This window comes from Coenobita brevimanus, chromosome 50 (genome assembly GCF_032717465.1).
Source record: "Coenobita brevimanus isolate Jiangsu-jjx chromosome 50, ASM3271746v2, whole genome shotgun sequence".
Taxonomy (NCBI): Eukaryota; Metazoa; Arthropoda; class Malacostraca; order Decapoda; family Coenobitidae; genus Coenobita; species Coenobita brevimanus.
In genome coordinates, this window is record NC_137003.1 from 48,441,799 (window position 1) to 48,457,686 (window position 15,888).

General features: G+C 44.3%; 1 protein-coding gene across 1 annotated transcript in view; it reads right to left on the reverse strand.

The window, feature by feature from the left end:
- LOC145399654 (uncharacterized) overlaps positions 1-15,888 on the reverse strand; it is a 555,258-nt gene that overhangs the window by 76,614 nt on the left and 462,756 nt on the right. The window contains exons 2-3 of the mRNA XM_080272195.1: positions 10,143-10,252; positions 5,482-5,558 (exon numbers count right to left, since the gene is read on the reverse strand). Of these exons, the coding sequence (XP_080128321.1) occupies positions 5,482-5,558; positions 10,143-10,252 (187 nt within the window). The remainder of the gene's footprint in view (positions 1-5,481; positions 5,559-10,142; positions 10,253-15,888) is intronic.

Genomic DNA, 15,888 nt, shown 5'->3' on the forward strand with positions numbered 1-15,888 from the left:
TCATATTAATAATTTCAGTCTTTCCACAATTTATTACCAATCCCACTTTTTCTCCTTCCTCCACCAGACAATCAAGCACCCTCTGCATCTCGTAAATACTTCCGCAAATTAGTGCAATATCACCAGCATTGTCCAAATCCATCAGCTTCTTATTTTCTTTCCAGTTAATTCCTGCACCTGTTCTCCTTACAACCTTTTTCATAACATAATCTATAACCAAAACAAACAACAATGGCGAAAGAACTCCTCCTTGAATCACTCCTGACCCAACTTGAAATGGATCACTCAAAGAACCACCCACCATTACCTTACAAAAAGTACCTTCATGCAGGCTTCTAATAATATTTACAAACTTTTCCGTTATACCATAGAATCTCATAATTTTCAACATAGCTCCACGTGAAACACTACCAAACGCCTTTTCAAAATCCACAAAACACATACTAAGTGGCATTTTCATCTCATTAGCTTGTTGCATTAGATGACTTACAATAAAAATTTGATCATTACAACCTCGGCCCTTTCTAAATCCCGCTTGTTCTTCTCTTAAAATTTTATCAATTACTGGCTCTATTCTGTTCAACAAGATTTTGGAAAAGACTTTTGCAACTACAGGTGTCAAAGTTATCCCCCTCCAATTGCCACACACACTTAAATCTCCCTTTTTTGGTATTTTTATAATCACTTCACTTTTCCACTCTTCTGGAATTCCACCATTATCCCAAGCCACATTAAAAAGTTTCAAAAGCGCATTCATCAACTCGTCATTTTCCACCTTAAGCATTTCAGGGAATATTCCATCCTCTCCTGGGGCCTCAAAAATTCTTTAACTCCTTTATAGATTTTGCTACCTCTTCCAAAGTTATATCCCCTGTTTCTATCTGCAAATCTCTCTCGGCTGGCAAAATGTCCTCTTCAGCTAGGATTGGTCTAATTAGAACAGATTCAAGGTGCTCTTTCCACCTTCCTTTTATATCCAAATCTTTAGTCATCAAATTACCATTTCTATCTCGTACAGGTATTTCCTTCCTTCTCTTTTCAGTCCCAGTTAACTCCTTTATGGCCTGATACGCTGCTCTTGTGCTCTGACCGTCATTTTTACTTAATTTAATTTCTATCTCTGTCGCCTTTTCATCATATAACCTCCTCTTATCACGTCTAACGAGTCTTTTTACTTCAGAATGTAAACTCCAGTACTTTGCTCTAAGTACTTCAACTAACTGGCCATCAACATGTTGTTCTTCACTTCTTAACTTAGCTTCTTTCCTTTTCTGAATTGCAGTCCATGTTTCATCTGACATCCACTTTTTCCTTCTCGCTTTTCCCTTTTTCTTAATAGTAACCTTAGCACTCTCATGCAAAACCTCTTGTACCTCTCTCCACATTTGATTAATATCACTGTCTTCAGATTCCATCAAAGTCTGCAGGACTAGAAACCTGTTCCTACATTCCCACCGAAACTTTTCCCTCGTGCTCTCATCACTTCTCAGCTCATCCAAATAATAATTATTACCTCCTGTTGTAGAATCGCAACAACTGTATGCACTTAATGATTAATTGATGCGTAATTTAATTCTAAGGATTTGGGGGCTGTCTGAGTAACATCATTTCTAAAAATAGGAGAGTTATAAGGCTTACGACGTACTTAGGTCCGGACTGCCCCTCAGATGGCGCAACTCTAAGAGAAAAATTGACAACGGAGCATAGGGTTTGCGCTCGTTTTCTAGGGCTCCAGAATATGCAATTACGTGAAAACTTGCTCTTACGCCCAAACATGGTGGATTTGCGAGGATTTTTGAGCTTTCAGAATCCGTTTGACCGGTAGGGAACGAATGAACTGAAAACCACGCCATCAGACTGAAGAGGCCAACATTCCGAAACAAAGTGCGAAGCACTGTGATATATGGGCCACAAAAATATAGCTCTAGGTATTTTGTTTTTCTTTAGTACTCGAAAAGTTATATAGTGTGAGCCACCAGTTTAACCCTCTACTGGCCAGGACAACTCTTGCTGACCTTTTCCATTTATGCTAAATCCAGATGATTACAATATATTCAGCTGAAAGTGAGTAACAGGAGTCTGTTTATACTAGCACCACTAACCCTCTTATCGTCAGGACAACATTCACTTTCCATTCTGCTAAGGCCACACTACTGTATTTTATTCTGGCTGCGAGTAAGTCACTGGAGCCCGAATGTTAATTATGTATATGTGTATAAGGCTTGTATTCTCGTTGGTTAAAGAAGCTCCCTAACACCTCCTTACCAATTTATTTTTGGATACGGCAGGTTAATATTGTTTTGTACGTTTTTTATGCAGTGTAAGGTAATATTAGAATTATTTAATCAACACTGGTCGACGAGGTACAATAAGCAAATGAAATCGCTTAGGATGGGAGGAGGGCAGTGTAATAAGCAAAATAAATCGCTTAGGAATAAGTATTAGGGAGCCACAGAACTTGTTCGTTTTCCTACCCTTCAGACTCCACAGGCAATTTATTTTGTCCACTGTCTATATGTGCAAGAAGCAGGTGGGTGAACACGCCTTAAGTCATGGCAATAAGAATAACAGTCATGGCAACGAGAATACGCCATGACAAGAATAAGTTATGGCAACGAGAATAAGTCATGACAAAGAGAATACAACGGGTATCACAAGGGGACCTGTGAACATTGTGTGCAGCACAAAATGGACGTCCATTCCCTATTACACGGTGGACTTCCACGGCCACCTTCTTTATTGAGTTCACGCGACTGGGAGGTCACTTGTTCCCATTTTCAAGCAGACGACGTGTTTATCAACAACAATGGACGTGAACCAACTACTGACTTTTGAAATGTGTATTTTTTTTAAAACAAATAAAAATTTAATAATGTCATATAAAAAGATTATACAAACTTTACTAACAGTATTGAATTAATCATAAGATAGCAAACGACACACATTACAGAGAAGGAGACTACGGAGTCATGGACGTCCACGGTGAGCGTGGACGCCCACGAATGGGTCAGGCGGCCTCCCACCCATGGACGGCCACGACCCTCGCGCCAAGGTCCAAATTTGGACCTTGCCTCGCGCGGGAGCAAATTTGGACGTCCATGGCCAGCTTGGACGTCCATGAGCAAATTTGGACGTCCACGAGTCCCCATGCGATAGCCCCGTATGTCCAGGGCACACAGTCACGAAATCATGACAATAGCAATTCCAATAGCGGTTGTAGCACTATCCTGACGCTTACTCGTGGTCTTTCGTGACGTATCGTGACAGTTTTAGCGCATTCTTGGACTGTCACGAAAAGTTAGAGCTTGCACTAGAAAATCGTGACACACGAATTTTGTACCCAACGTAGCACTGTCATGACGTTATCGTGACGTGCGTAGGTCTATCATGACGCTATCGTGATCGTCGTTGATCCGCCGTGACGTAATCGTGATGGAAAAACCGTTTCGACTGCATCACGACAGCACTATGACTCATGACAACGTCACGACAGACTCAAGTTTGCGTCACGACATAGCTAATAATTCTGACATCTGTTTGACAGTTCAGAAAATTCATCACGATGGGCCTAAGAATGCGTCACGTTAACGCTAGGTGTACGGCGCATGCGTCATGACATACCTAAAAATACGTCACGATAGCGTCATGACAGAGCTAGGTATTCGTAGTGTGGGCTGCGACTTGGCAACTGCACGGGCACACGTGGCAGTGAAGCGTCGCCGCACCAACAGCCCGCTCGGCGCTCACAGTCTACGGACTGTCCCCTCTCCTTTTATATCTCCCGCGGACGCCCAGGAGGGCCTGTGGGCAACAACTTGTGACGCTATCGTGACACCTTCATGACGCCGTCGTGACTCTGTCGTGATCATCATGGCTTTGTCATGACGGGAAAATGACCATTAAAATGCAAAAACCCGCCAATAGTGACGTTGTCGTGATTCGATCGTGACGATCTTAAGACCGTCATGACACACTTAGCGCCGTCGTAATGGTGTCGTTCAGCTATCGTGACAGACGAAAATCGTGATCAATTATCACGACAGCTCCAATAATTTGATTAGTAATGCTATCGTGATGATTTTCGTGACTGTGCCCTGGGCTTTTACAGTCATGGCAACGAGAATAAGTCACGGCAACGAGAACAACAGTTATGGCAACGAGAATAAGTCATGGCAACGAGAATAACAGCCACGTCAACAAGAATAAGTCATGACAACATGAATAAGTTATGGCACCGAGAATAAGTCATGGCAACGAGAATAAGTTATGGCAACAAGAATAAGTTATGGCAACGAGAATAAGTTATGGCAACGAGAATAACGGTCATGGCGACGAGAATGAATCATGGCAACGAGAATAAGTCATGGGAACGGGAATGTCACGCCAACGAGATTAACAGTCACGGCAACGAGAATAAGTCATGGCAACGAGAGTAAGTCATGGCAACGAGTCATGACAACGGGAATAAGTCATGGCAACAAGAAAAAGTCATGACAACGAGAAAGTCATGACAACGAGAATATATCATGGGAACAAGAATAAGCCATGGGAACGGGAATAATTAATGGCAACGAGAATAAGCCATGGCAACGAGAAAAACAGTCATGGGAATGGAAATAAGTCATGACAACGAGAAAAAAATAATGACAACGAGAATACATATGACTGCAATGTGGCCAAGTATGTTCTCACTTTGTCCTTTGGCTCGAGAAATTTTCCACAGGCTGGATAAAATTGACAGTAACCAGACCAAATAAGTGACACAGCTCGTAAATACCTGCCAATGGATCAAATAGATATCTTTACACCAGATTCATTTAGCAGCTCGTTTTCTGCCACAGTTTACCAGTTGATCCTTCTTTTGTTCAGGGCCCCGCGGCAAACTGCATTTTTACCTTCCACATTTCACGATTCAAATTTCACACCTTCATAATTGTACTCCGTCAGTAATTTTCTCATATATCCAGTATAAGAGGGGTTACGAATTTCAATAAAAATCATTCAGAAAACAAAAATCTCGCAGGTCTCTAGTGGATGCGCTACTGCAAATACACGAGACCCGCATACCGGTACAAGGTGTAGTTATATCTCACCTGTATTACAAATGTGTACTGTAAGTTTGACAATCACTGAAAATATAAATCTACCCGTGACATTATGATCTCTGAAAAAAAAAATATTCAGCGAGCTCTAAATTCTTATCAATTCAAACTACACTGCAAGACATAAACACTGTAGCCTACAAAGAAAGAGGCTCAGCACGGAGGTCATTTTACTGAAGAATCAAATGCAAACAAGGTGATGCAGGACCCCAAATATCGTTCTCTCTCTCTCTCTCTCTCTCTCTCTCTCTCTCTCTCTCTCTCTCTCTCTCTCTCTCTCGTGTGTGTGTGTGTGTGTGTGTGTGTGTGTGTGTGTGTGTGTGTGTGTGTGTGTGTGTGTGTGTGTGTGTGTGTGTGTGTGTGTGTGTGTGTGTGTCACCTGTTCAACTGCAGGTCCACCAACACGTCATCGTCACCCAGATTGAACCCCAGAGTGATGTCGTGTACGTGGCCATCCTGGAAAAAAAAAGAAAATAAGAAAATAAGACACCGCACCACATAAACAATAAAATACATCCCATCTGTTTACCTGAGTAATACCTCATGGTGATCAACTGATCATCCTGGAATTAAGTAGTACATGCATCAACTCATGACAATGCATCAGTCATCCTGCACGTAAAACACCAGACGTCTACCTGTGTAGTACGTGTGGCCTACAATCACAATCCTGGAAATAATACCACTGCAATTGCCTGTATAATTAATAATTTAAAGAAATCATCCTGGAAATATAACAGCTACAGTACTTACCTAAAGAATAACTTCTAATACGGTGCCTCGAAATACAGGCTACTACTGCAATTGCCTGTAAAAAAAAATGTATAATGCTCACCCTAAAAAAAAAAAAAAAAAAAAAAAAAAAAAAAAAAAAAAATGCATGATAATGTACTGTATACTCGTATAGTAACATCTTGGAAATATCCTATGGTATTATTATTTTTTTTTTTTTATGTGTCCGACTCTGGGCATAGGCTTCACAGTCTGTTCCCAAGGCCCAGTAGTCCTACATACCATACACCTCTGCATGTCACCACTTCGGCGCTAACACCCACCGTCCATACCGAATACATGCAAGGGCTGTCTCATATAGGACTGGTGTATTGGTATTAGCGGGGGTATTTTTACGAAATGTCGGCGGGTCTTCTGGCAGATCAGTAAAGTCTGCTTTTATTATATTCATATCCTTAAACTGTTCCTTGCCCCAGCGGGGACTTGAACCTGGGTCTGGTAGGACTGCAGGACACCTCTCTACCGACTGAGCCACCGCCTCCCCCTAATTACCTGTATAATAATGTATAGTGACCAGACCATCCTAGAATGATAACTTTTACGTGCTTCTCCTATCCAGCGACCACCCCCAACAATCAAAATACACTCAGTAAAGGCCGAACTAAGGTTATCTGTGATGTGGTAGACGACAGGAAAGAAGATGTAACAAAGTAACACGGTATGTTAATACTATACTACTCCTTTTGAGGAGCTCGAAGCTAGGCTACCGTAGATTGCAGGATATGTGACGCGCCCAATCCCTGTCATGGCATTACATGGTCGTAAAACCTCTAGTCATCTCTTGGGAATCGATCCAATGGATCGCCATCACTCCTGCTGGGGCGATCCATCCATCAGACGGACTCGATGAGAAGCCTCTGTCCGCAGCGGATATCGAACCTGCGACGTCCTCACGACCAGAAAGCAGCACGATACAAACCACGCCACGGTCATCGCCCCCAAGCCATCCATCTTTTTTGCTTTGCCTCTCTACCAACTAACTTTCAGGAGACATACCATAATGGAACAAAACAATGCGCCTGCCTATCTAGTAAACTGTCTGTATGAAGGACGTCACTTAGATATACGAGATATTCATATTACCAACACAATATTATATTCAGGTGAGGAAGCTTCTGCCCAGATGAACTTGGGGAGATTAGGCCTACGAAGTTATTATGCTGAGGTGGAGACGTGGGGGGGGGGGCACAGCAGGAGATTAAGAAGTTTTAGTAATTCTACGGGGAAGGGGGCGGAACGGAATTGGTGGGACAGCCTGGGATGATGGAACAGGGCGGGGACAGTACTGTATACTCAGTGAAAATGGGCGAAATAGTATGGGCGTGGTGAAGATTTCGTTTTCGCTCGTTATCGTTTATAAAGGTTCCAACATGCTTGCACTCGTCGGCCTTGGTCACCTAATGGCGACTCTCCATGCTGCTCGATCTCTGGCAGCCTCCCAATTCAGTACTTTATACCTGAGGTCACACTCCATGACCTCGTCCCCGGTCTTTTTGGTCTGCTTCTCGTAACTCTACCTTCAGCGTTCACATATCTCACCCTCCGCACCCAACTGTCATCTTCCATCCTTTCCACATGTTCAAACTACCTCAATTTACCCCTCCGCCTCATAATACTAATACGTTCAGCCCCCATCCTTCATTTCAATTCTTCATTCGCGATCCTAACCCACCTTCACACACTCAAGAGACTCTCCAAGAAGATCCATCCTTTCACGCCTGACAATCTCCGCATGTTCTTCCACTTACACCCCCCCCCCTCACACGAAATCACCATTATTTCACAGCCTACCTCTAATACCACCACATCTCTTATGCACCCTCTTTTCATAAACACAGCACAAGATGGAGTTACTTCCCACACCTTGTGACAAACTGCACATGTCCACACTCCCCCCACTTTGACAGAACCGCCACCAGCCCTAGATATCATCATTTTTGTGTTTCCCGGGTTTACTCTCAGACCCTAGTACCCTAATTCCATCTCTTCACTTCCTGAACCTTTCCTCCGCCTTCCTCTCATTCTCCAGGATCAATTACAAGTCATCAGTATACAATATTTTCCATGGGAGTCCAGTTCTGAAGTCATGTGAGACAGCTTTAAGCACCCTGATAAACAACATGGGGCCTGTAAGTGACCCCTGATGCATGCCATGAACTCCTTCACTACCAGACGTCTACCCCGAGCTGCTTTAACTTATCTGGCGGTACCATAACATGAAATTCTTCATCACTGTGAAGCGGCTCAGGTGTACTATGCAAAATAAACTACAAAGTAAGGGGTGCTAGGAAGTGTTATATGCCTACGAGAAGACAGGTGAGCGAACCTAGTGTCGCGTTACAGATGCAGTGATGAATGACTGATTAAACACACTTATTCTGGCAGCTAAACGGCAGAAGACTGATGCAAAATACGTCAATAAAAAGGGGAGGAGGGTAGGGACAAGGAAGAAACTTCTTCAGTACACACGGTCTGTCTGGCCACGCAAACCCATCAACCGCAGGCAAGCAATCGCTCCTGCAGGACCGTCCCATGCAGTGAACGATGCTCCCTAGTGGTAAAAGGCGCCTCAGCGCACAAAGGCGTGGAGAAAAGTGAGGACTCGCATTTGCGTTTCCGCCCAGTTCATAGGGTCACCATAGTAGGTTCCACATCACTCCGTAACTTGGTTATATGGTTACCACCCAACGCTGTATGTGGTTTCCTGCGTAACGGGAAATCATTAGGCTTCGACACTCTGTGTAGAGCCACCTGATGTGGAAAGAGAGTATTAAATGTGATACAAAAGATGAAAGAAATAGGAAGAGAGGAGGGCAGATACAGGAAAAGAATGATAAACGTGACGGAAGAAGTAGGTATACTGCATCAAGTGAGTGGATGGTAGTCGCCACCACTTACCACCAGGAAAGAGCATTAAGGTGTAATATACAGAACAAATCGCCGAGAAAGATCTACTACAGAGTCTCCTATGGTAAAGAGAATACGGCCCAAAAACAAAGAGCGAGAGAAAATCAAGGTTCAATATGTAACATAAATCACCATGAAAACGGTGTTACGATATCCCCTATGCCAATGGAGAGTTATCACAAAGTCGCCTACAGGCATCGATTTTAACCCCTTCATTCTTTTTCCGTTACCTTCGCTGACACTATAGTCTATTTGATTGACTTGTGCAGCTGAGATGTATGGGACAAGTAGGGTGTGTCTGATTCGCGGCTGCTGATTGGCCGCCGATGATGTCATTGAAGTAAATACAAACATGTATTGCAGCGCAACATGCGGAAGTAGGTGTACACCGTGTTTTTTTTTTTTTTTCCCTTGTGTCCGACTCTGGGCATAGGCTTCACAGCCTGCTATCAAGGCTCAGCAGTCCTCCTACATACCATACACCTCTACATGTAACCACTTCGGCGCTAATACCCACCGTCCATATTGAATACATGCTAGGGCTGTCTCATACAGGACTGGTGTATTGGTATTAGCGGGGGTATTTTTACGACATGTCGGCGGGTCTTCTGGTAGATCAGTAAAGCCTGATTTAATGAAATTCAAATTCTTAAACTGTTCCCTGCCCCAGCCGGGATTCGAACCTGGGTCCGTTAGGACTGCAGGCCACCTCTCTACCGATTGAGCCACATGCGGACGTAGATGTACACTGTGAGTGGATGCAGTGCAACATGCGGACGTGGGTGTACATCGTTGGTGGATAATTTACTTCAAACGTTGCTCATCCTTTTATAAAACTTTATAATCAACTTTAATTTTCTTTGATAACAGCGAACTTTTTAGGTTAATTTTGACCAATTTAGCTTTGGAAATTGTTCCACATTTTAAATGGCTGCTTATACTGCAGCCAATTGAAATGTATAAATATACGGTATATGTGTTAAAATAAAAAAGGCTGTAAATTTACATCGTCGGCGGCCAATCGGCAGCCGCGAATCAAACACACCTTACTCGGCCCATACATCTCAGCTGCACAGGTCAGTCAAATAGAGTATAGACGGTTTTGCTCAGCTTACGGGAGACGGCTGGCAGTGAAACATCCGACTCCCCATGTTCAAAAAGTCTCTGAAAGTGAATAAAATCGCTTAAAGATAGCAAGAACCACACGTACCGGTATAACACAGTAGGCCCAGATGAAATGGGTACAAAATATTTAAGTACGAGAGGATATACAAAGCAAATCGCCAAGGAAGATGTGCTACGAAGTGCCCGCCAGTAAGAGGAATACTGAGTGTGTGTTACCTGGTCCTGGGTGGTGGAGATGCTCCTCTTGGTGCGGGCGTGTGAGAGCTGCGGCACCACCACGCTGTGACTCGTAAACTCACCGGCTGGGTCACGTCCATCACCATATCCTGAAGCACAACACAGCACATTAACACCCCGTTCCATAACACAACACAGCACACTATGAACATAATACATTAACATCTCACCTAGTGACACAACACAACACACTAACAAAACAACAAATTTTTAACGTCTTACCTATCAACACAAATACTAACAACACAACACAACAAACCACATTAACACATTACCCAACAATACAGTAAAACTCATTACAACCTCTGTCAATAGATAATACAACACACCAACACACCGTATTAACACCTCAGTCAACAACATAACATAATAGAACACATAAATGTTTCAGTCAGCAATATAACACACCAACACAACATACCAACTTCACTCAATAACATGCACTAACAAGGCAACACAGTGTGTGTGTGTGTGTGTGTGTGTGTGTGTGTGTGTGTGTGTGTGTGTGTGTGTGTGTGTGTGTGTGTGTGTGTGTGTGTGTGTGTGTGTGTGTGTGTGTGTGTGTGTGTGTGTGTGTGTGTGTGTGTGTGTGTGTGTGTGTGTGTGTGTGTGTGTGTGTGTGTGTGTGTGTGTGTGTGTGTGTGTGTGTGTGTGTGTGTGTGTGTGTGTGTGTGTGTGTGTGTGTGTGTGTGTGTGTGTGTGTGTGTGTGTGTGTGTGTGTGTGTGTGTGTGTGTGTGTGTGTGTGTGTGTGTGTGTGTGTGTGTGTGTGTGTGTGTGTGTGTGTGTGTGTGTGTGTGTGTGTGTGTGTGTGTGTGTGTGTGTGTGTGTGTGTGTGTGTGTGTGTGTGTGTGTGTGTGTGTGTGTGTGTGTGTGTGTGTGTGTGTGTGTGTGTGTGTGTGTGTGTGTGTGTGTGTGTGTGTGTGTGTGTGTGTGTGTGTGTGTGTGTGTGTGTGTGTGTGTGTTTCTTCACTTCCACACTTTACCTCCCTCATTTTTACTTCACCTCCAACCTCTTCGGCTTTCATAACCTCTTTCTACCTAACCCTTTCATTACTTCATCCCGCCCCTTAAAACCTCTCCATTTAACCAGAATCTTTTGTACTATTATATTTTCGTTTACCGCTACAGACGAATTTAATCCTCTGAGGGGAGCAACCAAGGCGTGGCCAGGTTAGTGAAGAATATATCTCAATTCTCCAATTCGAAAACTCTCTCCTAACCTGAATACAACGTCTGCAGGTAGGGAGACTAAAGAAAAGACTGCGACATGACACGGAAGAAGTTACGCATCCCGGTTCCTCTCTATTTTCCCCCTTATTTCCCTTGTTCATTCTCTCTCTCTCTCTCTCTCTCTCTCTCTCTCTCTCTCTCTGGGCGTAGGTGTATATGTCTTAAAGGGATTTAAATCTTCGGGAACAAGGATTTGTACTTCCTGCCACAATGGTGTGTGTATGTGGGAGAGAGAGAGAGAGAGAGAGAGAGAGAGAGAAATTCCCGTGGTACCGGTTCATCACCATCATCATTCATTTAACTTAATTTCCTAATATAATAATTTTTTCACCACAATGTCTACGAAGAGAGGGGATGAGAGGGAGGGTAGACGACGAGAGAGGGGGAGGGGGAGGGATACGGGGAGGGGGAACGACACTATCTTATATACTCTCTCCCAGCCTCCTCTCTAAAATAAATAAATAAACATGTAAATGAATATAATAAAAAGTCCCCCCAAAGCTCCACAGTCCCAATTATAACTTCCAGGATATTCATATTTATTTCAGTGCTTTGCAGCCAGAGTCAGACTAATTGAATCAACGCTGCAAACTACCATACTTCTGTTCACTGTTAGGGGAAATACAGATAAAAGTAGACGACATTTGGTACCTCTACAAATCATCATCATCATCATCATCATCATCATCATCATCACCATAACCACCACCCAACTAATAGACAGAGTAGGTAGAAATGAGTAACAAGAACATGGAATGAACAAAGAACATTCAACATAGTCATAATTATCAATGCGGGAAATTTAACTTTTCGACGGGAAAACGTGTGGTTAGGAATGCCAGCCGAAATGTACAGTAACAGTCGGTGGCCGAATTAACCTTTTAGCGCTCAGTGTCCTCCAAACTGGACAGTGTTAGGCATTTTCAAAAGTTTATCAGGGGAAGCACAAAAGTTTGGCCCTGTAAGCTTCGCAATGTGCCGGTAAACGAAAAGCAGTACGCTAGGTACAGTACCTTCCCCATAAAATACCTCTGGCGGTAACTTTGGCCAGTATTAGTGATTGTGTGGGAACTTAAAACAAACCCAACTGACTACGGACAGGCATACACGTGTGAATAACTGAACTGAATAACTGAACATTCTCAAGGACACACCCACCCACCCACCCACCCACCCACACACACACACACACACACACACAAAAGCAGCTTGGCAGATCATTAACTCTTCCAGTGTGATGAAGTCTTTTATTTTATGTGCTTGTTATCTCCCAAAAATTTCATTAAACTTAAGAAAGGCCTTTCGGACAGCAGGAGCTTGCTTTCATTATCCCTTTCACAACAAAGCACATCTCCTTCATTAAATATAATCGTTCGGAGTTTGCACGAATAAATCCAAACAAGACGGTTTCTGGATTGAGATTAACAAAAGCACCTACGATACCACCATTAAAACTACACTAACAAGAAGGGCCCTCAGTTGAACACAGACCTCCGACCACGCTGAGTAATTAGTAAAGTGCAGGGTGGAAGGAATGAGAGAAAACGAGGTGTGAGAGAAGGAAAGAAGGAATGAAGTGAGGAAGGTTGGAATGAGACCGAAAGGAAAAATGGAACGAAGTGTGTGAGAAGGAAAGAAGGAATGAAGTGACAGGGAAGGAGACAAGCAATGATGTGGGAGAAGTTAAGATGAACTGTAAAGGAGGGAAATCAAGCGATGTTTGATGAATGTTTCGTAAAGTGCAGTGTGGTGGAGGGCAACTATACATAAAACTCTAGGGAAACCAGTCTCCTTATTTCCAAGGTAAACACAACCATTTTCCTGTTTACTGAGAGCACAACTGTACCCTTGCACAGTACTACGACCTGCTCTCACCAGAATGTAATCGTTTCATCCGTGGGTACAGGAAATTCCTTACATATTTTCACCATAAGCCTCTTATTAGTTTTACGTAATCCGATACATACAGACATGCATACAAACAAACAAACAGACAGACAAAAACAAACAGGCAGAGAGACAGAAACAAACAGGCAGGCAGACACAAACACACACAAACTAGGACAGGCACTATATCAACGACAATACAACACAAACGAAAATTAACAATAAACAAAGCAATAGACTGACAGAAAGATTGCAAAATAGACAACCAGATGTTTAACGAGGATGGAAAACCAATCCTGGGCAACACAATCCTCATCCAATAACACTAACAATAGAAACCAATTGTGCTATCATCACCACAACACCCAATCACTACTGTTTACTACCAAGATACAACAACAACAACGGTAACAGCCACTGCCATCAAAACAGCAACAAAAACAATAACGGCAACATCAGCAGCCACCGCCGTGCCACCAATACAGCAGCAGCAATACAACATAAAAAGCACCCACTGAACAACTGTCACCAACACAGGCACGGGCATCAAGACAACGACAAAAGCAAAAACAACAGAACCACCATTAACACAACAAAAGCAACAACCATTACCACCGATGGTATCATTATCGACATCAATACAGCAACATCACCAGCTGTCTCAACAACATAAAACATTACCACCAACACACACTACCACCATCACAATTACCAACACCAGAACAACAACATCCACTACCATCAACACCATCATTACCAACAGCAACCATAAATCAGTACCACCAGCAACCACAGTACCCAAGAGTACCATTCACAACAACAGCAACAAAATAACAACAACAACAGCATCCAATCAGTACCCCATGTGTAAAAAGTCTGCTAATAATAACAACCAGGCGAAATGGCAATATGGCGGACCACAGGCAGAGGAGGAGGGGAAAGGGGGAGGAGGAGGAGGAATAGGGGAGGGGGACTGAGGTAGGGAGAAAGGGGGAGGGGAGACTGTAAGTGGGAAGGAGGCGACTGGAAGACATGTTAATTTCACGGCCCCACAGAGCTACTGGGGGAGGAGGGAGAATGGAGGGAAGGCGAGAGGGAAGGAAAGGGAAGGGGACAGAGGAGGGAAGGAGAGATAGGAGAAGTTTAGTGCAGTGAGAATTGGGTTCGAAAGGGGAGAGGGGAGAGAATGAGAGGCGATGGGACAGTGGGGAGGAGAGGAGGGGAGGTTGAGTACAATGGGGGTTCGGGAGGGGAGAGGAGGGAATGAGTTTGATAAGGGATGGGGAGGGATATGAGGAGGGGTACGAATATACTGTATGGAGATGGGGAGGAGGGAGGCGGGAAAATGGGGTTAAGTACAGTGAGGGTTGAGGAAAGATAGGGGTAGGGTGGGGAGGGGAGACGAGGGAGGGGGAGGGGAAAGGACGGAGAAGGAGGGGGTTAGGGAGAAGGAGGGGGTTAGGGAGAAGGAAGGGACGGGGAGAGGTATGGGGAGACAGAGGACAGTGGGGAAGGCAATTAGGCAAGGAGTAATAATTGAGGAAGAGCGGGGTGAAGGTAGAGGAATGGTGGGAAGGGGAGGGTAAGTATGATGAGGGAGGGGATAGTGCTTGGGGGACAGGGAGGGGAGGGGGGAAAAGGTGAAAAGGAAGGGTAACAGTGGGATGACATGGAGATGATAGTAAGGGGGAAGGGGTGGGGGAAAGGGAGAAAGAGTGGCGAGGGGATGGAAAAGGGAAACAGTGTGACAAAGAAGGTTTTGGGAGGGGAAGGGGAAGAGGTGGGGGATGCTGAGAGAGGAGGGAAGAGACGCCTAAATGAAGGACAAAATTAGTGATTCTCTCTCTCTCTCTCAACTTCTTTTCACAATCGATCTCTTATATCACTTTCCCTCCCTCCTTGCCTCTCTTCCCTCATTTCTTCATCTGTCTCTCCTTCCTCCTCCTTCCTTTCCCCACTTCTTCATTTTTCCAACTATGCTTTTCCTCTCTTTCTCCCTCCCTCCTCTCTCTTCCCCTCCATTCTTCCCTCCCTCTTCCCCTCTAGTTCCCTCCCTTTTTCTCTCTCCCTCACTCCCTCCTTCCTCCTCTTTCTTCCCCTCCTTCCTTCCCTCCCTCCTTCCTCCTATCTCCTCCCCTCCTTCCTTCCCCTCTCGTTCCCTCCCTTTTTCTCTCTCTCCTCCCCTCCTTCCTTCCCTCCCTCTTCCCCTCTCGTTCCCTCCCTTTTCTCTCTCTCCCTCCCTCCCTCCTCCTCTCAACTCCCCTCCTTCCTTTCCTCCCTCTGCCCCTCTCGTTTCCTTCCTTTTTCTATCTCTCCTTCGATTCTTCCTCCTAATCCTTCAAGGTCCCGTTTCTCTCTCCTTCCTATTTCCTTCCCTCCATTCTCTCTCCTTGTTTTCTTCTCCTTGCCCACCTCTTCCTCCTCTCTCCCTCCCTCCCTTCAACCTTCCTCTTACTCCTTCTCTCTCTTTCTCTCTCTCTCTCTCTCTCACACACACACACACACACACACACACTTACCCTCCCTCCTCTCTCTTCCCTCCATTTTCCTCCTCCTCTCCCTTTTATCCCTATCTTCGTCCCTACCCTTCTCTCCCGTTCCTATCTT